At 38.1% G+C, this 27,649-nt stretch overlaps 1 protein-coding gene across 2 annotated transcripts; it reads left to right on the forward strand.

Moving 5' to 3' along the window:
* On the forward strand, positions 1-26,614 carry tasp1 (taspase, threonine aspartase, 1). 2 transcript variants are annotated; one of them, XM_017309124.2, is made up of 14 exons: positions 1-201; positions 711-912; positions 1,568-1,635; positions 2,829-2,897; positions 3,243-3,363; positions 4,264-4,348; positions 4,424-4,503; positions 4,654-4,760; positions 6,768-6,887; positions 8,634-8,712; positions 13,573-13,683; positions 16,373-16,480; positions 17,272-17,345; positions 26,458-26,614. In XM_017309124.2, exons 2-14 carry the CDS (start codon positions 783-785, stop codon positions 26,479-26,481), a joined length of 1,176 nt encoding a protein of 391 aa, XP_017164613.1. In that variant the 5' UTR covers positions 1-201; positions 711-782; the 3' UTR covers positions 26,482-26,614. The 2 variants fall into 2 exon arrangements, with proteins under 2 accessions (XP_017164613.1, XP_008428424.1); XM_008430202.3 differs by lacking the exon at positions 26,458-26,614 and adding an exon at positions 23,296-24,571 and having other exon boundaries at positions 2-201.
* Positions 26,615-27,649: the final 1,035 nt, after the last annotated feature.

Below are 27,649 nucleotides of genomic sequence, written 5' to 3' on the forward strand. Positions count from 1 at the left end.
CAACGAGTGTCTGAACCCGGAAGTACTTCCATATGCTTCAGCTAACTAGCCATGAGCTGTTCTGGGGCACGAAAGAGTAAAAACAAAGTTTATTATGATTAAAAGTATGAGGACAGGTACTGTTCAGGTGTTTTATACCCTTGTCCGGTAATTTGAAGGTTAGGAGCCAGTTCTGTCGCTGATATGAGAGGAGGGAGAACTGTAAGTCGGAACAATTTCTTGTTGTGTTAGCAAGCTTTTGGTTAACACGCTAAAGAAAATAACTGTAAAGTTTTAATAACTTATTTGTTCATTGTGTATTTTTATCCGTAAAAGAGACACATAACACACAAAAATGAATGACAGTACGACGAGGCACATTGTGTATGTCTGGAAAATATTGTTCGTTGCTCAAAAACTTACGAATAACACATTTATGCGTAAAAAAATAATGTTTTTCAGGTTTTATCCATACAAATCATGACAATAAATTGCACGTGACTCATCAAATCCAGATTTAAAACTGCTTTTGGTTGTTAAAAGACCACTGATTGTTTATTACAATGGTTTATTCTAAGTATAATTATAAATACCTGCCTGTTGCTTGTGGCTTCTCTGATACAGTGCTGTATACATTGCTTTGTAAGAAGTTCTTATTGTTTATTTAACCAGTCAAATAATTCCACTTTTAAATTTCGATTTTAATGTGTACATTTCTGGTCCTCTCGCAGGTATGCTATGAAAATGATTCTGTTAAGGCTGCTTGACAGGCAACGATAAGCTTGTGAAGTTATGCTGAGGGTATGGAAAGTTTAATTAATTGTACTGAAGAACAGCAGCCTTCTTCTGTGTTGACCAACTCCTGGTACAATCAGGAAGCATGCAGGAGTCAAAAGGCAAAATGTGCTGGTGGATTTGTCCTTGTGCATGCAGGTGAGTCTGGAAAACACTAAAATATGTGTATTTAAACCACACCTCCACTTTACTTTATTAAGTTCCCAAAAGGCATTTCATTTGCAACAAGTAGTTTCAGCCATCACACATTCACACAACCAGTTAGATGAAGGGAAAAAAAATTCATAAAGTTAAAATGAGACAAGGGGGAAAAAAAGGCTATTTATATATTACAGAATATCTACTGGTTTAGACTCCTACAGTTAGTTAAACCTTCTTGTAGTCGTTTACTTATAAAACCTCTTGCTTAATGAATTATGTCACAGAAATCATTTCCTTGTGAAGCCTTTATTTACCAGGCAACCACCCTCCAAATAAACATAAAATTCTGCAAGAATCCTGACACACCATTCATTTCTTCATATTTTTTCTCATATTTTAAAGTTGTTAGGAGTTGGCCACATATATATGATGCACTTCACAATGTTTCTAATCTTGTTATTTTCTCTCCTATTAGATGAACTCAATTTAAATATACAAAGAAATAAAACCAAATAATAGTTTTTTTTTTATCAAAAAATAGCATTGGGTTTAGAATATTTGCAAATTGATAAATTCAGACTTTTCTTTTATTTAACACAACATCCCAAGTATATCACAGGTAGTTGATTAATTTTTTATTGCTTGCTTTCAGGAGCAGGTTACCACTCCGAATCTAAGGCAAAGGAATATAAGCATGTGTGTAAAAGAGCCTGCCAGCGGGTAAGTTTACTTTGTAAGTCTTATGTTCCTACACTGGATAAAGACTGACTTGCAACAAAAAGAATCTGTCAGGAGATCCGATAGCCTTTGCAAAGTCTGGAAGAGGTCTGTTATGTGCTCGGACTAGTTTACTATGGTGCAGAACAGCTGGCAGTGTATTAGATTCTTGGTGCTGTATAGAGGTGGTGGCATCTATGTAGCAAAGCCTGTGTACTACTGAGACCTGTTCAAGAATTTGAAGCAGGACTTCAAATGCTGTAGCATCATGCTATTGTGGCATGATCTGCAGGATGTTTGCTCTGTCCTAAGGAGTTTGGTAAAATGACAGAGCATATGGTCCCAATTTTACAAATTAGGACAATTTTACCAAACTGTCCTAAGGAGTTTGGTGAAATGGCAGAGAATATAGTAGAATTCTTATTGAAAGGCAACGTTAACGAATACAATGTGTAGAATACTATATCTGTTGCTTATTACAACCATCTTCAGTTGATATTAAAACTGTAGCAGCACAGCTATTATTTTCAAACAGAAGAATGTTTTTTCCAAATTTGCAATTATCAAGCTACGTTCCAGGTTGTAAAGAGCTTTACAAGTCTAAAGGCAGCCTTTGTGAATTAAGAAATCAATTGTCAGTGTACAATTAAGCAATAAATCCTTCTTTATTTGTCTGATGTTGCTAAATATATTTCTTCAAAGTCAACCACAAATGCAACATATTTTCAGCACAATTCCAACATTTGTGTTGGCTATTCTGCTGAGACACTTTCATGCGTTTGCTGGGGAAGGGTTGTGGTGTTCTCACAAGAGGGTCATCATTCTCTGTCATTTCAAGATAGTTTTCAAGAATCCACTTCTGTTTAGACTGATTTACATACCATCTATTCACAATACAGACAAGGAGCCAAGTTTCACAGTTTTATTTTGTGACGTAGACGATGTATTTTCGCAACTGTAAGTAAGTAGTTTATAAAGTAGTTTTATTCCTAAAAAGCTTTCTTTGTGTTAATGACCATTTTCTTTAGCACTGTTTAACATTTGTGTGCTGCTTCAGAATGAAGTGTTTTAGACACAGGGTATGTTTATGTTTCTCTGCATTAGATGCATTGTGTTTAACCTAGAATAATAGAACGCATTGCACCCAGTCAGTGTGATTTGTTCATTGTTTTAATTCAGTCATTATTTTTTTCCAGGCTGTAGACCAATTGAGAGCAGGTGCACTTGCAGTGGAAGCTGCGACTGCTGCCCTGGTTGAACTAGAGGTTGGTTGAATAAAAATCATTTCATAATGTAAACGAGCTGGTTTGTATGACTTTGACATGCAGTAAGTGACATATAGTTATTTAAAACGACTGCAAGGAAATTGTACATCCTTTTTTTTTTAATCATTGCTTTTATCACAGTAAACGCTAGAAACAAAAGATATTATCTTGCATCTAGCTGACAAAAAGGATATTTTGACATTTTCATTTTTAGAAGCAGATTACAAATGAGTAAACTCTGTTGGGGTATTATCTTAAATAGTTAGCGACATTCCTTTCTTTAAATGATTTTCCTGATCTAGATATTGTTTTTTGTTTACTTAATTGCGGCTTAATTGCTGTCAGGACTCTCCTTTTACAAATGCTGGCATGGGCTCCAACCTTAATCTGTCGGGGGAAATTGAATGTGACGCAAGCATCATGGACGGGAAGTCGCTTCATTTTGGCGCAGTCGGAGCCATCAGTGGTTAGTTTCTACTCTTAACCTAACTATATGTGTTTTGATATCCTCTTCATTCTCTCACAACAACTGCAGCCGTTCATACAACAGCATTTATACAGTAATTTGTACATCTTGAAAACAACTAGAACATTATTATTTTGCAGTTCATAAATCTGTATTTCCACATCTTGATTTCCCTTAGATTTAAACTCTGTTGTACACTTGCAGCATCTTTACTGCATCATTTTTATGCATTTTCTCTTACTGACTTTTACTTCCTTGCATGATTATTCACATCTCTAGACATCTTCCCTTTTTTTATTATTTTCCATTCACAAACATTATTGCATTTTTGCAATGATTTTATGGTCAAGTTTCAATTCTTCCAAAAATAATTTAATCTGAATGGGTAAAGAGAATCTGAAAGATATTCCCTATTGAATTTACCTTTAGATTTTGACTAAAAACATGCATATATTCGGTTCTAAACTATTCAATTGTAGCCTCGGCTGCATGTTTAGGGTTGTTGCCCTTGTAGAAAAAGGGTTTTCACCTGATTCTGAAGTAACAGGTTTTCTGTATGACTGCTCTTGTATTTAACTCCATCATTCTTCCCATCAACTCTGACTAGGTCTACTCTCTAATTCCTGTTCAATAAAAGCATCTCCACAGCATGACGCTGCCATCATCACCATGTATCACTGAGGGGTTTGTTCAGGGAGATGTGCAACCATCATCGTCCGTCACTGTTTTGTGTTACTTTGTCATAAAAAGTACTTTAAAGTTTATGCTTGTATTGTAACAAACTCTGGGGAGGCTGAAGGGGGTTTAAATGTTTTTGTAAGGCATGTAGCTCAATGAATTCATTACACTGTAATGCTCTGCTTAAATGAATGACTTCATTTGCGTTTTTCTTCTCCTCAGGTATAAAAAACCCTGTCTTAGTTGCAAGCTGCCTCTTGACTGAAGCACAGAAAGGGAAGCTCTCAGCAGGCAGAATACCACCCTGGTGACTATCAAGCCTCATGATCAAAGATCGGAATGTTAGCGTTTCCCTCTAGTTAATTCTGCTGTCTTTCTGCAGCTTTTTGGTGGGGCGAGGAGCACATGACTGGGCAGTGGGACATGGAATACCTCCATGCCCTTCAGAGAAAATGGCAACAAGTGAGTATTGTTGAATTATTTATAAACATTAAAAAAAATGTGAGAATTTGTATTTGACGGTGAATAAACCAACACACCTTGAAATAAATCGGAAGACTTGATCTACTTTATATGGATGCAATTGAGGCCACATTATTTTGTCACATCCAGAGTTCAGTTTATCTGCATACAAGAGGAACAAGCGGAAGATGGAGCTAGCAGAGAAAATGGACACAGGACAAAACCAGGCAAAGAAAAGACGACAATCAAGTGAAAACGTGAGTTTTTTTTTCTTATCAAAGACAAAAGGGAACATTTGACTAGAAGTGAGTGTCCACACAACTCAACCATTTATCCAGTCATCAAGAAACTCAAGGAGAAATGTTTATTTGCGGTGAAGAAGCTTGAGGATGTCTATGAAAGTCTAGCAAGTTCTAAAACTGTCTACTAAAGTCTCATTTCCTCTCCAGAAATGAACTTATTTGTTGAATGAAAATAATTTAAATCCCAATCTGCCAGGAGTATGACTACATTTGACTTTAAGCTGCATTTAGCATCACAACTGTAAGTTGTGTAAATCTAGCAATTTACTTACATGTTGTCAGGTCTTTCAAGAATGAGTACAGAAGGAAACAGCTTTCATGTTAAAAACCCACAGATTTCAAATGGCTGCGTTAAAAAGAATCAAATGTGTATAATTTGACTTTAGTGACCGGTAATTTGAAGAGAAATTAGGAAAAAATGGAGCGAGTGATCAATGTGAAACGAGCACTGTACTAGTCTGTTGTAGCTGAAGACACAGCTGAGCAGAAAGGCAACACTGTACCCTGATATTCTCTTTATCGAACAGTTATAAAATGGTTTCATTTCAATAAATTCTCGCACACCACAAATTTTACTGTTGTGGAATTAACAGGATTTAAACGACAGAAAATAATATCTGCCTCTATTCTTTCCTTTTATTCCAGTTCTTGTTGTTTTGTTTTACGTTACTTAGTTCTGTTTTATGGATGTTACACTACCTGGTGTAAAGTTTGGTAGCCTGTCAGTATTTGTTGAATCATTTAAAACATTCATTCTCATATGAACTCCCTGCCACTAGAAGCGGTGATAGAAAAGGGTGGGAACGTTTATCTTGGTTCACATGCGAATCTTGTGCAACGTAAATAAACATGTAGCATGCAAACTTCATCGGAATTACTTTTTAATCGTATTTTGGTTTAGTAAACCCACATCATAGTTCACTCACAAAATGTTCAATGCAAAAGAAAACAAATAGATTTTATGGGCTGCTTGTTTATTCAAGAGACCAATGATTCAATGATGAATCTTTCTGTCAGACGGCTGTTATTCCAAAGGAAGTGTTTGTTTTTCTTTTCCAAATGCGTGACCTATTGGAAGATTAATATGTGACTATTTGATGCAGTTAAGAAATTATTCTTGGTTTTAAATTTGTAGTTGACATTTAAAAGGAAATTACCAGGTTTAATGTAACAACTTATTAGAAACATGGCCTGGGCTGCCTGTTTTTAATTTTGTGCACAATGTTCTTTTTATGCCTTCCTGACTCGTTGCCAAGCAATAAAATCTTTCCTCTTTTCCTCATTTTAATTCATGGCACAAGAAACACCTGTGTACTGATGATGTATAGTTAAAATGTCCGAGGAGTCTAAAACATATTGACATAATTTTTATTTTCCCATATTTTGGAGCCATCATTTACAGTGAAACTGAAAGGCACGGATGCTGTATTGCACAAAGGTTTTTAATTTTAAAATTGCTGGCTCTGGCCTCGTTTTGGTCTTACAACCCCAGAGAGATGACTGATTCAAGAGAGCAGATGATGGAAGAGAAAAAGCCTCACACTGTTTTCTTTTCTTGTTTCTTTCCTTTTTATTCCAAGGTTTAATCAGGGTATTTAGGTTCTGGTGAACGTGGAATTGTGATCACGTGTTACGTTGCCGATTTGAACGTTTCACATCCAGAATTTCATTCATCGTCCACCGTGGACTGATCACAAACAAATCACTTCCGACACAAACCGTAATCAAGGAAAGAAAGAAAGAAAGAGCCAATTTAAATTACAGCAGAGCATTTTTATTAAAGACAAAAGGGGAGGGGATTCAGGAATTCATGCTGCCCTTGCCTATTTCGTAAATATTCAAAGGTTTGTCTTTTGTGGATTCTGAATGATTCGTTTTGAATTTTTTGTTGCCCAAATTTTTAGGGAATTATTCATGTTATTCCATCCATGCAAATAGTTTTTCTTTCCCGGTGTGATGTAGGAAAACGGCTCAGGATGCCTCGACACAGTCGGAGCTGTTGTGGTGGACTCGGAGGGGAATGTGGCTGCAGCTGTGTCCAGTGGAGGCCTAGCTATGAAACATCCTGGAAGGGTTGGCCAGGTAGGATCTCCATCTGCTATCGTGATACATTTATTCTCATAGTGGCTGGTTTTTTAATATATATACACTTGTTTCTGTTATCAAAAGTAAGCACACCACTCAGAAAAATGCAGTGCTCTGGCTGTAGGTTGAGAGTTGCATGTCTTGCTGGAAGGAGAATCCTTATCCCAGTCTCAAGTATTTGCATCCCCTGACAGGTTCAATAACCACATTTCTGTGCAAATGCATGACACGTTTTTTGAAAATATTTTTAAATCCATTTATTGCTGTCATTCTTCTAAATTAATAAACAGTCATTTGTGTTGGTCAGCCACAAAAAAATTACATGAAAGCTTGTGGTTGTAATGTAAAAAAAAATGGAGAAGTGGAAGGGGTACGAAGAGAGTTCAAAGTTATTATATAAATAAAATACACTTGTCCATTTCAAAATATATGTAAGTAAACAGATCTAATATTTTGTTTCATAGTTTGATGTTGGCTTTTCTTACAGATCTAGACTTTCATGACTCTCCATACCCAAGTTTTTGTAATCTTTTGGTGATGATCATAACCAGTATCTTCTGTTTGAACTGAAACATTTGGATTCATTGCTGCTTTTAGTATAATGGATAATTCATAGTTGAATATGACATCCATGGCCTCTGGGGCAGCAAAGCAGAACATTTCCTCCAGTATGACCATTCAACTCGATATGATGGCCTTCTCTAACATGCTGCCTTTGATGTCGACTGTCGCCAGATAACTGCCTTTCATTTATGTTTTCAGAAGAAAACATCCCAAAAGGTCTGTTTTTTGTTTATGCTGGGTTCACTGGGAAACTATTATGGTCCCTTTAGTGTTTTTTTTGGCTAGCAGAGATGCAATGATCAGACCTTTGTGACCCATTTTCTTTCTCCAATTTCATAAAACTCTGATCTACCAATACAGATTTTAACCTATTCTCATTTTCCTTCAAGATCCATGGGTAACAGCTATCAATCTAGATTTCTATAATCTCATAAAATATTATGTTTAGCTTCTGACTGGGAGGTAATGTCATAAAAGAATACAAGGATCAACCAATTGCTTGTTGTTGTATCTCTAATTCTCAAACAAGATTTCCTCCTGGCAGACATTTAGTATATTTTTGATGTTCAACAGTCACCAAAATTGTACTGATCAATGCGCCTTTGGAAAGCCGAAACATAGCAGCTTGGATATTTCAGCAAACAGCTGTTCCTGCTGAAGTCTTACAGCTTTCTGTTCACCTTTTTTTTCTCCCTTTGCTATGTTAGTCTGGCGCTGCCTCAGCCTGATGTAATAACCCAAATAAACTTCTGGTTCCTAATGGATATTGCCTAAATTAATGAGAGTTCCTACTACAAATTAACTTACCAGCATACTAAATGTCTTTGCTTAACATGATTGCAAACGTGTGTACAGTAAATGTTTTACTTTGAGCCAGTTACAAGTAGACCTGGCTTTTGCTTTTCTTTAATGTAGGACAACTGAAAAATGGCTACAACATGAAACTTGAATGGATAAAGTTAGTAGAGTTGTTTGCCTCAAACTAATTAGCAAACTTTACGCTCATATTCAGCCCTGAGTCTTGGGTCCGCTAATTAGGTTGAAATAATTACTGCAGCTTTCCTTTCTTGTTTTTATGCCGGAGGTAACATTTAAGACTTTGTAATAGTTTTCCATTAAAGCTAATTCAGCAAACCCTTTCTTAATTTCCAGTCTTATTTCTCCCTGTTTTTATTCCAGGCTTCTCATTATGGATGTGGCTGCTGGGCTGAAAACGCCTGTAACATGAACTCTTACTCTACAGCAGTGAGTACCTCAGGTATAACCTCTTGTTCCATACAATTTTTTTTTTTTTTGCAATTCCTTAGGAGTTTGTGCTAAAACATGCAACAGTGCAGTGGCACTGTTGTTTACCACTAGCCCATCTTTTTTGTTTTGGCTATTATGTGAATTAATAGACTGACTCGAGGCTAAAAAAGTTTGACAGTGCTTTCCGATGACCTCTAAATTTTCCTGTTGAGAGATTCACATCAGTCACTTCCTGAGCTGATTGAGTCAACATACTCCACCCATGGTTAGCCAGCTGCATGCCAGGTGCATTGCATAGCTGTGTGGATTTGACATGGGACACCTGCTGTAGATATACTAGGAGAACTGGTGCGAATCGAACACAATAATGAGAAACTCACTATGAATAGTTGTCCACATTTAAATGATCATATTTGACTTAACCTTGATGTGGGATCTTTTTATTGGGACTCTATTTATTTGTGAAAAAAGATGTCATTTCATTTTTCCAGGCATTTAAAATGACCCACATATAGGTCTTTATCTATTTCTCACATGTGGCTATTTGCATATGTGTGCAAAATATATTAAGTAGGTATCATTAATGGTACCAATCTGAAACTTGTACTCAGCACGGTGAAGGTGTAGCACTTTCTCCCCTTGGATCGGTTGATTTGTGTAGATGTAAACGCAGCAAACCAGCTATGCAGTGCATTGTTGGATTCAGTAGAGTAAACAAACTAATAAGCAAAGCTGTGTGTCTTTTTCACAAAGCATAAAACCATATACAGCCTTCAAGAGATCCAATCAAAACCATTCAGTGTGCTGCTCAGCCTTTCAACGGGACAGCGACTCTAGCTTGAGGTACAATGAAAGGGGCAGATGTGTTTGAAAGACTTGGTTAATTTCCAGACATAAATCTTGTTAATCATTGATGGAAAAACCTAAAATCTGATGTTCACAGTCACACTCTCCGGTCTGATTACGCTTGAACTATTTGGTGATATTGAACAACTCTGTCTTTACATGTGCAAAGCTGGTAGAGAGAGACCCTGGTAGGTTTTAGGGAATTGCAGAGAAAAGTGGTTTTACAAGGTGTTGACTCAAGGGGACTGTTACTTGCACATAGTTTACCTTCCACTTCAGAAATATGTGCTATTTTGTTTCGTTTATCGGACGAAATTTAAATAAAATGCAGGGCTTATTTGTGGTGGTAAAATGACAAAATGGGGCAAACGTTGCACTGAATCTCTCTAAACTAGGCCCTGCCTTTCCTTGGCTTAAGGTAACAGCTTTTTACCTAAACAAGTCCTCTCCAGTCAAGAAAAATTCACCATCCGGAGAACAGGCTCTTTTGACTAGATTATTGCATTTTGAGCGGCTGAATGTCTGCTTTCCTTTTAGTTTTAGAAACCAAGTCAATACAGTCTGGTTTTAAATTAAGGCTGTATTCTTTAAAGATGTGTAGATGTCTCCAGCATAGCTTCTGGGGAACATTAGAAGCCTTTTGATGTGGATCTGTTGCCTAATGCGTCTCAGTGCAGATGAGCTGAGTTGATCAGACAGGCTTCAGCTTGAGCTCTGTGTACTTGAACCTCTTATGCGTCCTGAATTATGCACAGAGCTAACTTGATGGTGTGATCAACTGCAATTATTTGGTTGTTTTAAAGAAATAAACAAGAATCTCTCCAAACTTGCTGGCAGATCATGGTCGTTTTCTTAAATATGGTTGGTCTATTACTCTCTAGGTGATCAAACGGGATGACAGATGCTCTCTATCTGCAGGTTAGAGGTGGTAGTTTTCTATGCATTTCAGCTGATTGCCGTGTACCTGTTGCATTTCCCGAGCAGACTGGTGTCAGTCTGTTATCTCAGCAGATCAAGTGCATATGCCTCCTCGCTGTGTGTATTTTCGCTTCACCCTGTCTTACTATATTGTGGCTTCTTTGCTTTGATGTAACCAACACAAAGCCAGTCTTATGGGTTTGAAAAGCACAATGTGGGTTCCAGCTCAACACCTGTTTTTCATTTCCTAACTTGAAAGTCGTTTCCATCAAAAGAAACAGAAAAACAATATTTTTTAATTTGACACAAGGAGCGTGAACCTTACCCTTCATGTCACCCCGTTTTTTCACTTCACAAAGAGCCACACGCAATTCTTCCTCCACCACCACCTCTTCCTACTCCTCCTCTTCCCTTTTTCCGATTTAGTCAGATTTGTAATATGTGGCTCATCTGGGTCATAGTTTTATTACTTCATCTGGTCTTGGCTTTGCTGTGGTCACTGAGGCATCAGCTTAGAAGCAGATTTCATCTGCAATTACTAGCTCATTTATTTATTTATTGTTGTGTTGCAAGTCTCAATTTTATATCCAGCTCTTCGTGCCACATTGATAATCTCTGGTTCCTTTCTTCTGCGAGGCTCTTTGGTAAGCTGTAGAGTCGATGGCGAGAGAAGCCCTCTCCTCTGCTTTAGCAAGAGCTGGAAATCCCTCCAGGCACTTGGCCTGCATAGTTACTAACCTGCATTTTGTTCTGTTGTAGTTACCTGGAGGTTTATGGGAGCTTTAATTCGTATTTACAGAAACAATGAGGCTGTATTATTCCTCAGCCTTTATATGAGTTTTCACAAGCGCTCTGTCGTCAAATGGGTTTTATTTTCACTTTCAGATTCCTGTTCATTTTTCTGTGTAATCATATGCTTTACTTTTCACAGATTTTCAGTGTGTCTTCAGCTATGGAGTCAAAAATGTCATAATTTTCTCTTAATACTTTCACTTGTTATTGGTAAATAACAGTAAATAAAAAAAAAAGATTTAGTAGTAGTGATTGTGCAGCTCACTACATGCTTTATATATTTCCTGCTTAGCCCTACAACTGTTCTTTCATCTTAAGTCTTTAATTAAAAGTCTTTTCAGCTAGATATTAAAGTAAGTGCGACAGTGACCGGATTTTTTTTTCTGGTTCTATGGTAGAAAGTAATGCCCATTCCTCACATATTGCTTCAAACAGCAAACCAGCTGGCTGAATGAAAAAAAAAATTTTTGCATACGAGAAAAGCAAAAATATTACTTATTCAACAATATATATTAAGAAATATTTAAAAGTTTCAGTAATAAGTCAGCTTGCAGTCTGCTTGGTCTGTTTTGTTTTTCTCTTACTCAAGTGATGTACTATTGTAAAAATGAAGTAAATAGTTCACTCATCATGTCTACTTTGGAAAGCTTTGGGGGGACAATAGCATAATCTGGGATGACTATGGTAGAAAATATTTGTATTCAACAACTTTATGTGTCTTAAAATTGTGTTGAGTTGACTGCCAGGATCTGTTGAATAGCCTGTTTCTTTCATCAGTGTGATGATGGCAGACATATTCCAGGATGACGATGCCAAGATTCGTTTTGCTTTTCTTTCTTTTTTTTTTTTTTAAGTGGTTAAGGGAAGACGAGACAGTATTTAAATGCATGACTAGTGTACCACAGACTCCAGACAATGATCCCATTGAAAAATCTTTTGGATGCTCTGGAGATTGACTTTAGGTTGCAATCCGACTCTCCCATCCCTAATTAGACCAACTGGAAAACAAATAGAAAAATGCTGTGACTTTGCATAATGCTCAGATTTTTACCCAGGGATGATTTTAATGGCTAGATAATGTACAGACACCACATGACAATTTATCACAATGGTTGAAAATGTAAAAAAAAAAGTGTTGTTTTTTTCTTTTTGTTTGTTTATTTTTTGTTTTTTTGCCAAGATTTGTCAGTTTGATTTTTAGAAATTTTTTGTTGTGCCAACCTTTTGGAATAATTTGGAAGGACTGCTCCTTTTGGCAATATTAGTTAGGTTAGCTGACTTAATGGTAAACTGCTCTCAATCCTAAAAGAGCCAATTCACTACCTGTTTTAGTTACTGAACAGCATTGAATTCTAGTTGAACTGAACTTAACCTTCAATTGGAATGAAAATGATAAACCAAGCACCAAGACTGCAGCTTTCTGGAGTAAAAAAAAAATGTAAATAATAGTACCAATGTTCAGAAACGTTTTAAGATATCACAATGCAGCTTTGGATACTTCATCCCTTCTTTAATGGCTAAGAGTTATCGTGTTTAATTATTTGTGAAAGATTTCAAACTTAAGAACCAGTTGTCATTTTAGAGATTTCGAGGTTCATATTTCGAATTATGAAAACTACAAGAGAGCACGCCTGCGGTTCAGGTGAAGACTGCGCAATCCAGATACAGAGTCCTGAATCCTCTGTCGGCGTGGCCGTCACGGGTTTGAGTCCCAGCCCGTTGACCTTTGCTGCATGTCTTCCACCTCTCTCACGACCTGCTTTCCTGTAGCTTCACAATCAAATAAAAAAGCCACTAGAGCCAAATAAATCCTTTATGCAAATAAAAAAAAATACAAAAAATTAGAAGTCTGAAAAAGACTACAATATTGAGATAAAGAATGTGGAGAATTGTTTGATTTCTAATTGCTCCACTTGGAATAAAGAAAAATTTGACCTAAAAGCCATATACCTATACCATATGTTAGAATATTGTTGAAATATTTATTTTAGTAACTCCATAACCAAGTATAACTCATTATATGGCGTAATTAGACAAAGACGGATGTTTTAGCACCTTTATTTCTCTTCATGGTGATGATTTTTTGCTAACCGCTAATAAGATTAGACCAGTATAAAAACTATTTTAAAAAATGGGAATGTGGACTTAATGAAAAGTATGCTCAACACTTGCTTAATTTCAAAAGCTATTTTAATCTGACAAACGAGACTCATCAGGACATATAATAGATTTTTTTTAAAGAAGACTGTAGCCTAAATCTATGACAACTCAAAGTGTTAACCACGTTTGGTTTTCGCTGTGTGTGTTTTGTCAGGGTGTGGAGAGCATCTGATTCGCACCATGCTGGCTCGGGAATGCTCCGCTGCCATGCAATCTGAAGATGCCCACCAAGCGCTGCTGGAGGCTATGCAAAACAAGTTCATCAGTGAGTCACCCGCTTGTGCCTTGATGACCACTATTTTCCAAACACACACACGCACGCACGCAGGCACGCACGCACACACATTTTCTGCAAGACAATGTTGCGTTTTTGACAAACGCATTAAGGGAATTAAACAAGCAGATGTTCCTCCCCATGAAGAATGAGTGAACCACCAGAAACGTTTAAAAAAAGAATCAAAAGAGACAACTTTTAACGTTTTATTGTTAAATAGTAAACTGATGTTCCACACATCACAGACGACGGCCACAAAAGATTTAAGGAGACATGCACGTTTTGTTGCGTGCTTATTTGAAGGTGTAATTTTGCTGAGTTCCCTGAGGTGGCCAGTTTTAGAGATCCTCGTTAAGTGTGTTTGCTGTGCAGTGAATGACCAGTCTGTGTTAGAACAGAGGAAACAAAGAAAACACAAGTGGATACATGTGGTGGTTTCAGCCTTGTTCTGGCCTCTGAAAGTCCATCTATGTCTGGCTCTGTGATGCATTTGTTTTCCAACACTGAGGTCAGTTTGAAGTTATTTCATGTTTCTGTCTGAATTCACATCAGGTTTAAACACAGCTCCATAAATCTTTATGGCAGTGCGACTTAATCAAGGCTACGTGATGGGCTAAAATCGACTAAACGTCTTTGAAGCCATATATATCAGATTTTATATGTTAAGACAGTAAAAATGTCAAACTTGTTTCACTAATTATTAGGGCCATAATTTGCCTTTTTTGACTCTCTCTATACAGTTTGGAAAGTTTGGAAGGTAGGGAGGAATTCAGTCCGGAAAGACGGTTCACCCTGGCTCTGCCTCTATCAACTTTTCACTAACATGGAAAGTACTTCCGTTCTTCTGTTTATTCTTTGTGACTGTCAAAGAACCATGCAGACAGGTCCCACAACAATTGCAATGTAGTGAACACACAAAAAGAAACAGAAGCACTGACCCAGGAGTACTTTCTATTTCAGAGAAAAAAGAGAAAAAGAGTTAATGGCAGCAGGAGCTCCTTTTAGGAGAGAATCACATCTAACGCGATTTAATAGGTGTTGGCATGAACAAAAGCACATGTAGTTGGTCACAGCCAATAGCTTTGTCTAGGAGAAAGGCAAGAGTATCACCTGTAGAAGGAGAATGTGAAGTTGCCTCCAGATCTTGGATCAAATCAGAGTCGACAGTTCTCCCAGTGCATTTATATGTTGAAATAACCCTTTTTGAGCTTCGCTCATTTTTTTTTTTAAAGCTGCTGTTATTTTGAAGACAACTCTCACAAGGTAAATGCTGGGTGTTTGTGTGCCCTGCAACCAAAACCGAAAATTACTGAGCCATTGTTTAGCAAGTAGAAGTGACAAACACATACCAGCATTCTGTTTCCCAGCCCAAACTGAGACTTTAGAGCCAAGGGAACATCATAAGAAGGAGACAAACGTTTTTGAAGGACACAAAAAGAGCACTGAAGAGCAGACAAAATATTTTCATCAAATAAAACATTTGGCCCTGTTTTTTTTGTTTGTTTTTTTTTTACTTTTCTTGCTGCTGCCAAGTTGTGCAGCAGGAGTTTGTACTCTGTTTCTTTTACAGACCAGGCTTTTTTAAATTTATTTGCATCACACAAAGATCAACACAACTCATTCAGATTTGCAGTTTCATCATGCAACAAATTAGGTGCTTCTTTTTTCCTATTTGTTTTTTAATGCGAGGTGGGATAACTGTTTTCCCTCTTAATTTTGTTGTTATTATTGCGCATATTACCTGTCATTATCCCTTTTATTTTGCCCACATGAAGGCAGTGAAATATTTTTATTTAGCAGACTGCTAAAGAGGATAATTGCATCAGAAGAGAATAATCATTTCCAGTTGCTTAACTTGGCTAAAAAAAAAAGCAAATAACTCAACGGGGAAGAAAGGTTTTCAATAAATCCCTTTCATTTGATTAAAGGGATTGGGTTATGTGTAGTCCACACCAAGGTTTCAATAATTGTTTCAAAAAGTCAGGCAGACAAAATATGCCTCTGAAGTTCAATACTCCTGGATTTAACCCAATGCTAGGGGCACATTTAGGACTGATGGTTCAAGGAAATCTTTTCAAGCTTAAAGCTTATTTACATTTTGTGGTAGTTATGATTTAATAAAAGTGAGTCCTTTCTGAACATGAGAGCCGCTTAACGTATCAATGTCAGCCTATGATTTGTCTGGTTAATAGCTTATTTACTCCTTTTACTACTAGCAGCCACATAAAGTCTTTTATGCACTGAAACTTACTGATACCTTAAAACCTTTCCAGAATAAAGGGTTTTCTGTGAAAATAGAACACAAAAAAACTGGCAAGTCTCTTTATTTTCAGTTGGTTAGATCACTGATACCCAACGTTGTGGTCAGGACCCTTCTTCTGGTCAACAAGTATAGGGTCTTGAAATCCTCTACAGAAATGAAACTAAGCAACAAAAAGTGGTGACGCATATTTACGTTTTAATATTTGAGGAAATCAAACCAGCTGCTGGCCGTTGAGACTGTTTGGGTTATTATACATTAATTATATTACCCACTGCACAGTTTAGGCATTAGATCAATCTGCTATTGTCTTGTGTTCTTTTTTTTTTTGTTTCTTTGTTTGTGCATTTCTTTCTAAATTTTGATTGAAAGAGATGCCCTGTGATCACAGATAAATATTCTGGCCCTTTATGTTTTTAGGCTCACCGTTTCTGGCCAGTGAAGATCGTGTTCTGGGTGGAGTTATTGTCTTGAGATGCTGCAGATGTGTGGAAGCACAGCCATCTCCAAATATTCAAGCTGCAATGGGTAAAGCATTGATATTTGCATCTCTGTGCACAGATCTGTTCCTCTAACACAAGTTCTGACTGAATATATATATATTTTTTTAAATGAACGATTGGTTGAATGAGTAACAGTGGGAGGAGATGCCGTGGCTTTCCTCGCTGGTGGTCTGGGGTTTAACTTGTGCAGTCAGGCTCTGGTTTCACCCCCTTCATCTCAGATTCAAACTCAGACCTCCCACTTTGGAATCAACTGCTAATCTTTGCACAAGTGGCTCCTTCTGAGAACTGCTCAGTTTGACTGTTTGTGTTCGGGGATCCGGTTTCTCTACCTGCAGCTTTGAGACAGAATCGTCTCTTTCTGCTGGGCTGAGATCTTAAGGTCAAAATCAGGCTGAAATGTTTCCAAAGTTGTGACCATTTCTCACTACTTTGGCACTTGGCAAAATGTAATGTTTACTGGTTTTCTCCATTGTTGACTGTGTGGTGTCTTCTATGGCTGTTTATTTTTTGTGTTTTTATTATGTAAAGCACTTTGAACCTCCTTGTTGCTGAAATGTGCTCTATAAATAAACTTGATTGGTGGACTTCATAGCTGTTAACGTAGGACTTAACAGCATGTCACCTTCTTCACATTAGAACGGTAAAATGGTCCATTATCACAGATTTGCTTCTAATCTTCTGTGTCTTTGTGTGATATGTTGTAGGGCTTTTAGATTATGTACATTTTGTGAATTTGAATGCTAAAAGACTGCCTTGTGTTATTTATTCTGGATAAGCTTAGCCCTGTTTTTTGTTTTTATTGTTCGCTCACAGTGGAGTTCCTGTGGAGCCACACCACAGAGAGCATGTGTGTTGGCTACATGTCTGCCCAGGACAGCAAAGCAAAGGTGAGCTTTTGAATCGCCTGATAATGTAAAATATATTAGTATTAGTATATACAGTAATATATTTAATAGCAGTTGTCCTACATCAAAATTTTACAGATTAGAAAAAAGATTTTAAAAAATAGCTTAATGTCAGTATTACAATTTTTTGGTTTATAAAAGCTAAACAAACTCCTCAATTATTCTGTAGTGCCAGCTGAGTTTGCTAATGTTCCTGACATGCTCTTATTCTTTCCTTCATTATATGTGAACTTTATGCTGCAATTTAGTAATATCTTCGGAAAACCTTCATCCTCACCCAAGTGTTTTGTTACTAGTAGGGATGCACCAATAAAAGTTTTGTGGCCAATTTCTGATATTGATTTTAATTTATTGAGATTTTGCTTTAGAAACTACAGTCACCATGCGAGTCTCTTTAGCCTGCTTTCTGTGAAGGGTGGTTAGTTATTTATAGTAGGAGGCAACGTCACTCTCAGTATGTGATAGTGGAGTCATAGCTCCACAACCTGTTTAACAGAAAACAGTACCTTAAAAGTGATGCATGCTTCCACAAAACAATTCCATTAAACTTAAAGTTTTATTGCTTATAGACATTTTAGCAAAATTTTATGGCTTCTAAGAGCATTAGGGCTTTCTGACACAGTCTTCTGCATGATCTCTGCATCACAGTCTGGATCATATTTCTTAAGTGTTTGCTTTCGCCTTCCTCAGCTGTGCCTTTCTCTTCCTCGTGGTTTGACTTTCTCTGATCACAGCCTTTAGGGTTTGAACGTATCCTAAAGGTTATTGAAACTCACTCATTGTTATCTCTGTAAATGTGCATGGTGCCTCATGTATTTGTCGTAGGGTTGCAGTGTGAGCATGCAGGCTTCCTGTTCAACACAGTATGTCAAACAAGGTACTTTAAAAAAATAAAGCACGCTTATTTCATTAAAAATTCATGATTTGCGTTTGAGTAGCCTCCAAACTATGCACATTCAGCAGTAAAAAGTTACTTGCGCAAAGTGCAGCTTTAGGAGTCAGCCATTTCTGAATCTCCTGGGGCCCGGGTGTCCACTTCCTCTTCAGGGACCAGTGGTGATTTTGATATTTTAGAGCGCAGCCAGGATCACAGCTGCTCCACCAAACCTCACACTGCCTCTGCTGGAGGACGACTGTGGGATTCGAGGTGCGCCTCTTGTGTTATGCCATCTGCACACCAGAGCAGCTGGCTTTTCTGTCCGTCATGCTCCCTCATCGGGCGCAAAACAAGATTTCCCTCGCTGATCCCCAGCTGGGACCAGAGATGTTTTCTGCTCAGTGCCTACATACGTTCATTAAGGGGGTACCATGGTGAACAGCATCTGTTTTCTCTCTCCCGTCAGATGAAGTTCAAATAGCAGGAGATAGGAACTTTAAAGCGTTCAGAATGCAGTCCCAGCTGCTGTGGTCTGCTATAGAGGCCCACGAAGTGCCACCTGCATGGCCATGACCTTGACGGTAAATCTGTGGGAATGTTCAAACTCGAAGTTAGAGAAGAGTAGAAGCAGAAGTAGTTTGGAACAAAGGATGCCAGTGTTGTCCCAAGTCCTTGTTTAAATCAAAATGAAGCTTAAACTAAAAATTAAAAAAAACTCTTGCAAAGCATGTATTTCTCACACCATGTTTTCATGCACAGTTTTCTGAGCTCAGACATTCACTGCCTTGGCTGTGAATCTACAAACATTCCTTCCATTCCTATTAGCTGACCATTTCTGCCCAGCCAGAGTTCATCTTTCTCTGATTAAATGTGATAAAACATGAAAGGTGCTTTTCCACAGCAGCGTATTTAGTAAAGAGGTCACTGGGTTTCTGGTGTCTTTTGAATTGTTTTTCTTTAGATAGCTTAGTGTTTGTAGAAAACCAGACAGAACAACACTGTATAGGGGACATTTCTGACCTGAAAAATACCACTTTTAGCCAGTTGTGATTGAACAGATATTTTACCATGACTAACAACATTTTTAAAAAGCAAAATTTGAATCTTCTTTTAGTAACAGACTTCACACTAAAGAGTGTTTTCAGTGTAGTCTTTAAGCACTTAATAAGGTGGGTTTACTGGTCGGACAAAAGAGTTTTGGTTTCTGACCAAACATTTTCTGGTCAAGGCCAAACTGGTGCATATTTTCTCTACGTCTCAGCTAAGAATGTCGATTTAGCATGGATTGTCAGGCACTTGTACGGTCGGGTTATGTTTCTCCCATTTCTATCACATATCTGTTAGACATTTAGTCGTTCTCTTGTCTCTCCACTTTTCACTGTGACATAACCAGTGTTTTCATGAGGAAGAGCATCTGGTTTTCTTCAAATATTCACCTGAATTCAATCAAATGATGTTTTGCAAAGCTACAAACCATTGGTTTAGACTGAATTTTGTTTTCTGATCACCTCGGTTGAATAAAGACAAAGAATGACAACACTAAAGCTCACACAGAGCTTTGTTTTCTCCTCTTTTACATCTTAACCACTATAAAGATTTTCTTCTTCAATTGTGTAAAGCCAGAGAAAATCAAAAAAGCATGCATGCTTTTCAGGATATTATTTGTTTTGTATAAAAAAAAAACCCAAACTTTTTTTATTATTCATCTTTCAATGAGTTAAAAGTTAAAATAGCATACGATTGTCTTTGTAGTTATTCTAAGAGGGAAAAACATCTGAAAACCACAACAAAAAAACAAGAGCTTGGTCATAGAGCTACATTTATCCTTTCGTGTACACTGTGGTGTTAATGTGTGGCTTCTGTAACTCTTAAACACATTTATGTCAACAAAGAATGTTGTTTTTCTTAAACATTTGAACAATGAGCTGTCCTGTTCATGCTATATTTTGACACAGCTGTTGCCCTGTCATGTGGTTACTTTGGTCACCAAGTAACAAGTTGTAAACAGGTTTGCATGCCTTCTTTCTTTCCTCCTTTATTTTGCTTCTTTTTTGAAGTTATTTTTTTATACAGAATTTTTGCAAGTTTCTTAAACAGAAATTCTCTGCTGGTCAATAGCAGTGGTGGCTTGTGAAGGAAATGTTAACATTGACACCACTGACCATCCTAAAAACCATATTCTAGCATATTTACACTTTTTCCTTGTTAAAATAGGGCTTGAGCGTGTTGTTTATGACAGATATGATAGAACACCGTCTAGTATGCTATACAAACTTTTTAAGTTTGTCGACAGTTATTTTCCAGACATGTCATTTGACCCTAAAGCCATTTTGGGCTTTTGATTCCTATGAAATCAACTTTTTTTTGTGAAATCATGTTAAAGTAACTAATTTTCCTAGAGAAAATGAAGTGAAAGACTTCATGACCAGTGGTTGCCTATCCATCCATAGGTTACATCATTGCCTACGCTTGCTCTTGTACTGCAAAAAAAAATGTGTAGGAATCAAACAAGAACTTTTGCAAAACTCCCACACATTTCCTCTGTACTAGGATTTCTCAGGAAAGTAAGAGTACTCACTCAATCACTCAATTTTCTGTGGCTGGATGGACATCTATTTGTTGTATTCCCAATTTCTTTTTGAAACAAATCAAAACAATCTATTTTTAGAAATTGGACCTTGCACTCTGCGGTACCAGGTGACCCCTCATTTTATATACGGTGGTGCCATTTTCAAGGCTGGCTTCCAACGGCTAGCAGTGTATCAGACAGAGCTTTTTCAAGCAGGTTTTATGACATTAATATGTGTTGAAATACCCTCCTTAATGCGAGTAAAGGCAAGAGACTTAGTCTGTTTAGGCAGTTTTGTGCTCAAAGCTGTTTTCAGAGATTAAATGAAAATCAGACATGTTGCAGCGCTGCTGCCTGTATAAATGCATAATGTGCAGCATTTACTCAACATTTCCTGCATTTTTTTTCCCAGCTAAGAACAAAGCCCTAAAAATCAGTATTTGGGGTATTACTATCCAAAACAAGCCATTAGAGAAGCATTTTTATATTTGCTTGACATACATGTTAATCTCCTTTTATGAAGTGTAAAGCCTCCCCTTTATCCTCAATGGATGTTTGTATAAAACACTTTTCCTCACTTGTTCGGTTATAAACCCCAGATTGTTGCTGCTCAGTAATGCTGCCCTTTCTATATTAATAAATTAACATCCCATTTCAGATTTTCTGAAAATACGAGAAGTAAATACTTCTCGTATTTTCAGATTCTGTATCGTGAGGTGTTTCCGTCAGACTAGCGTTATTACTTGACCCTGTTGCTTTTAACAGGACACAAGTCTCACATGTATTGGTGTAAATATATTATAGGTTTAAACTGTCTTTGTCTGTCAGCCTTATGAGCTCAAGCAGCCAGTTAACTGTGCCCTGTGGGGATTTTCAGTGGAGTATTTGGTGTGAAAACTGTTTCGCACTGGCTACAAACATCAAAAGGAAAACATTTAGTTTAAGTCGATCATGACTCATTCGAGGACCCCCCCTATCGAACAGTTCAAATGAGACCTTCCTTTAACCTCATTTTCACAAGATGAAGGGAAGAAGATGAACTCAAGACGCATACGAGGCATAATGGCCCCCTGAGAGTATTGCCATGTGTGGTTGGCCTTGCCTGGTCGCCGTCCCATTGTAGTGACAGTTGCCCCCGGGGTGCCCAGAGGAATAGTCTGAGCCGACACCAAGCAGCACCAGTCGACTCTTGCATCTGGATGAGTTATGTGGGAGCAGCTCAGTGGCCTGACTCATCAGTTGGATTTTCTCCTCCCCCAAGAGGAAAGGAATCAGTGTTAGCCTTTCTGCCAAGAGAAAGGAAGGAGGATGACAGCCATTAATGGCACACGAGGGGGGTCGATGACCTGTGATCCCCAGATGGAAGTATCACTCATGCCTTCACAGCTGTGTTTGCGACTTTCTTACAACTTTTCCTTCAGTTCAAATTGAAAAAAACAAACATGATGATGCTGACTGAATATCTTCAGGGGATCTAATCACACATGGCAAGTTACTGGAACGCTTCCAATGAATAAAATAAATGCAAATTTGTACTCTCTTGACATGAATAAACAGTCCAAAATTCTTTAAATTAACCAGTTAAATGAAGTAGTTGTAGCTTTTTAAATCTATCGGTGTATATGTCTCTGTAATGTGCACGTTTTGAGTTCTTGTGATTCTCTTTCCTGTGTGATTTTTTTTTATTTCAAATATTATCCAAATGAGATGGTTATTTGCCATAATTGTCTTTGTTAGTAATATATTTTCTCAGTTTCTTTCTGGCCCAGCTTGGTAAAATAAGGTTGCTAAATACAACTCTTCACTGTCCTGAGGAAAATTAAAATGTAATTTATATATATATATTTTTTATTTTTTTACAACTGACAATGACCTGCTAAATTACTCATAACACTGCTAAAGATAGCAACATAGCTTGATTTGGACACACACACTCTGCCTACTTGTAGCTCATGAATTTACATGGTTGGAGCAAACTGGTAATATATTTCTCTGTGGCAAACAGTGAGAAGTAGAACCAGTGGAATAGATGTTTATATCCCCCAGTGCTTGAGTTGAAGTTTCCAGGTTTGAGCCTCATTGCTTTTTACGTGTTGTGATTTACTGATTATTCGCCCATTTGAAGAGTTTCCAGAGAAAGTTGGCTCAAAAACAATCCCTGGAATGTAGGCTTTACCAGCGGTGTGTTTTAGAGGCTTCACCCTTCCACCTCACCTGAACCAAATGACTGAATTCCCTCATCAGCAGGTCATTCAGCTCTGCAGAGGGTTGCTAATGAGCCATTCATTTGGTTCAGGTGTGTTGGAGAAAGGAGGCATCTAAAGTCACTTGTGTGGGCTGGAGTTTGGCACCTTTACGTTCAACCAAATTAGAAATGAAGCTTGGTGTGAGTCACTCTGTTTTTTTTTAATGTTTTTCTTTTTTTACTTGTACTTACAATATACCAGGACTTTTAAAAGTGTTTTTTTATTTGTTGTTGTCTGCAGACTCACATATCCAGATTGCCTCCTGGAACGGTTCCTGGCCAGTCTTTGGCCATTGAGGGAGGGGTGTGTCGGCTGATGGGCATGGTGGATTGAACCGCTTTCCCTCCTCCCTCTCTCTTCTTCGGGGCTTCTTTAGCAATACTCCTATACGTACTCAGACAATGCACATACATGCACTCACACATATGAACAGCAACCCCCAACTTCCCACAACCTTTGCGATGCCAGAGATAATAAGCTTTCATTGTTTGAACAGGTGTTCAGGAAGAAGCGATGAGCGATAGCTACTACTTAGTGCACTTATAGGACTTCCCTTTGCCGTTGCCGGCCTCCAGTATGCATTCTATGCCAGTTTACCCTCCAAACTCTCCAGTGTCGCCTGGAATAAACTTGATGCATCATTATATTGATGTTCCATTACTTTTCTTTGATACTTTTTTCCCCCCCAGCTAATTATTACCTCCCTGCATTTTGTACAAAAGCTATAATCTAGGGAAACAGGGTGGATGTTATATTGTGTTGCAGAAGAGATGTGACTATTTTCACATTTTTTATAAATTTCAAATCCGAGATATTTTTTGCTTGTTTTCAAACAACAATGTATGAAATATGTAAAAGTGCACCTTTTGAACTGTCTGCTACTCAAGATTTTTGCTTGCAATAATTTAGAGCCTTGGGGTTCTAACAACAATAAAAAAATGCATTAGTTTGTTATGTAACCACCTGTAATGTTAAGACTCCAGCGTTATTTAAAATGTAGCATAATGATTATTTTCTATCATTTCAGGCGTTGAATGTTTTGCTTCCTTTATAAAATGTGCATACATAAATACTGCATGTCTAGAATGAGTTACTTTCTCTTACCCTGTAGTTAGAGAGTTGATCTATAAGGAGGAAGCCGAGCACTTCCTGAGTGACGACCGTTACTTATCATTTATAAATCACATTTTATTTTTCCGCAGTCCCACTGGCAAAGAGGCTGTATTTTCCTGCTGGAAGAATCCAGCCAAAACAAATGTCTATGTCAGGCCCATGAAATGGGGCTGTTGAATTGTACTTGAAAAGGGTGACTGTCTGAACAGTCACCCTTTTCCCCGACTACATTGGGGACAATGGGGTTAGCTGATGTGCTGATTTTACTTTATTACTTAGTAACATGAAAAAACTCCTGTTGATTTCTACATAGAAATTATATTGAATTGTATAAGCTTTGCAAACCATATATGTGCAACACCCTGCAGTGCTGAGAAAACTGAATAAAATCTACCTTGCTACACTTTTGTCTGTGTTTTAACACCCCAATATGAAATGAGTTTTTCCAACTGTGTCCATCTAACAATCAATCATTTCCCACTTAATCCACGGTCGGGTAATAGGGGCAAATGGCCGTGTTTTTTCTGTACATAAAGTGTGTTTTAAAGTTACTCGCTTAATTTAAAACCCAATAGAAATATTTAGTGGGATTTATTCATGTTTTCATTCAAGATTTTTGGGCTTTCTGGCTTTAAAACATGATGAAATATGGCCTTTTAAAGAAAAAAGGAGTTTGAGTAGCTGCTTTGTGGTGCAATAACCCTACATAATTAGCTGCTTTAAATATTGATAAGTCCTGCAGATCAGTTCAAAATTGATGCAACTAAGTTGTTTACTTTTTGGACAGCAGTCAATGTGGAGCTCACCACAATGAAAAAACATGGTCTGACAATTAGCCTACAATTTAACTGGAAAACAAATCAGTAAAAAGGATTGTAAATAAAAAAAGTGTAATAACCTGGCATGAATAACTGCGCACCTACTAGCTGGATGAACAGTTTTCGATATAATCTCTACATTTTATTTTCTTCACTATTAGTTTTGGTGAATCTGATTAATCTGGAACAAAGATCTGCTGTACTTGAAGAAGACAGTATTATAAATTGTAATAAAAACATGCTTCCGCAAAGTATTACCGTAATTTCATTCAAAAATGTTTGGGCTTTCTGCCTTTAAAACATAAAGTCAGAAAGCCCCCAAAATTTTCAGATTGGATTTTTTTTTTCTCCAATCTGAATCATACAGGGTAAATGACACTTTATTTGGGGAAAACAAATCTAGCATTTAACATATAACAGGACTCTTTACTTCTGAGAGCCAAAGAGTATGCCAGAAAAGAGCTGAATATCAAAGTAGCTGAGGTGTTTGTGATGTAATAACAGTGAAGAAGCAGCTCGCTCTCTGTTTAAAATCAATGTAACATTCCAGTGCTTTTTCCTTTCCTCTTTTCTTCTCGTCGTTAGGAACCTTTTTACAGGCTGGGAAGTCTTTCTAGCAACACTTTGTCCAGCTGCTGCTGACTCTGGATTGTGGCCATTGTGGTGTCTGAGTGGAATTTGCAGCAGAACTGTGAAAAGATTCACCGTTTGAAAGTAGAAATGCGTCAAGTCTCAGTGCCTTATGCCAGATTGTGAGATCAGCCCACATAGTGATGATATGCAGTCAGTCTGCCCCTAAGGTGCAACATGTCACAGTTGTTTGGTGTCACCAAGGTGCAAAGTGAATTTGGGAGGTCATAAGTGTTGCATGTTAGCTAAAAGTACGCTGTGTGTGTTGTTCCGCAGCCACCTGTCCTCAGTTTGATGTTAAAGGTCCATCTAAAGGGAGACTGACGTAACCGCTGACAATAACCCTCCCATGCACTCACAACTTTCCACTGACATGATTAGCCGCGTGTTATTAGAGAGCGAGCGATTTTCATCAGAGCTAATCTGTGCCACTGGGGAACCTTCCTCTCTACTCACCGTGGAGTTTTCGTCTTCGCTCTGGATCCCGTCAGCTTTGAAAAAAGACCCCGGCTCTTTAAAACGCGGACCGGTCCTGAGCCGTTTTCCGTGTGTCCAATGCCTTACGTTCAGCAAAGCTCTCAAATGCAAAACAGACACGAAGCAAATAAAGATCAAAGGCAAGCAGCCTTGCCTGTCTGCCCTGCTGTCCTCAACATGCCAAGCGGTGCTGTCACCGCGGAGTCACGGCCGCTCAGCTTTTTGTTCCTCATGTTCGCTGCCCCTCACCACCTCCAAGACACCATTCCGCCTCAGCATTGTCATACCAGCCGCCCTTTGTGATAGCCTGGTTAGTCAGTCAAAATCAAGATTGAAAATAAAACCATGTTTTGTGTTTTTACAGATGTCTGCAGCCAACGTGGCCTAGTGGTGGAAGGCATATGGATTATTACAAACAAAAAAAGGTCTGGAAACGATGCATTTTCCTTTGAGCCCGAAAAAGTTCATCTATACCCTGTGACATTGAACAGTTTCTTGCAAAAGTATTCCTGTGCCTAGTTTTTTTTTTTTTTGGGGGGGGGGGGTTAGTATTTGTCATATTACAATCATAAACTTTTCTTTTTGAGTTTTTATGCGATAGACAAAAAATGGGCCTCTAAATGTTCCACATAAAGATGTGGAAAGCAGAAAAGTGTGTTTTGTACCTTATTTAGCTCATATTTTCTCTGAAACCATTAAATAAGATGCAACCAGAAGCCGCCTAGCATATTTAATTGTCCTCCTGTGTGTATAAATGCAGCATTTCTGAGAAAGTTAGTTGAACATTTGTATCAAAAAGGTGGTGCAAAATATTCATCGCCAGGGGGATGCGCATGACACTTCTCAGATTTTTCTTAGTAAAGTCTCCTCCCACTCCACAATTAGGAACTACTTTGCGTTGGTATACAAGATGGAAATCCTTGATTGAGAGAGTATTTCCGCAAGGAGCTGTAAGTGAAAGCAGGTGCTTGCTTTTATACGGGACCTGCCAGCAGCAGGTGCCTGTAAAACTAACCCAAACATCTAACAAGTCAAAGTAATTTGATTTGCCATTTTCTACGTTTTATTGTGTAGCAGCAGAGCTCTGTTACGTTTTCCGTGCCCTCTCAGGTCCTACACTTGTACTTGTCCCGTTTGCTCAGCTGTATGCCCATATTTGCTCTCCCCCCCCCCGGTCCCCACAGCTTACTCCTTTGCCATGCCAAAGATGCGAGCCGATGGCACGGTGCCTGCTTTTTTTTTTTTGTCAGTAAAGTGCCGGGGGTGACGACTGGGGGTGGGCGGATGAAAGATAAGCAAGGTCCGGGTCCAGGACAGCCCTTTCAGATTAGAAGCCGAAAGAAAAACCTTTTAATTAGGTTTGCCATGAAGTTAGGGCCTTGCGGTATTGCGGCCCAGACACTTCCTGCATTGTGCCACACCACCCATAAAGCGGCAGTGTAAGGGAGCGAGTGAAAGAAAGTGAGGGAAGTGAGACTAAAAATGGCTCGGCCACATCTGCAGCACACCCAAAACAAAGAGATGTCCCTGCCCCTTTACCTACAGGAGCCTTCAGA

Source organism: Poecilia reticulata, chromosome 15, assembly GCF_904066995.2.
Source record: "Poecilia reticulata chromosome 15, P_reticulata-male-v2, whole genome shotgun sequence".
Taxonomy (NCBI): Eukaryota; Metazoa; Chordata; class Actinopteri; order Cyprinodontiformes; family Poeciliidae; genus Poecilia; species Poecilia reticulata.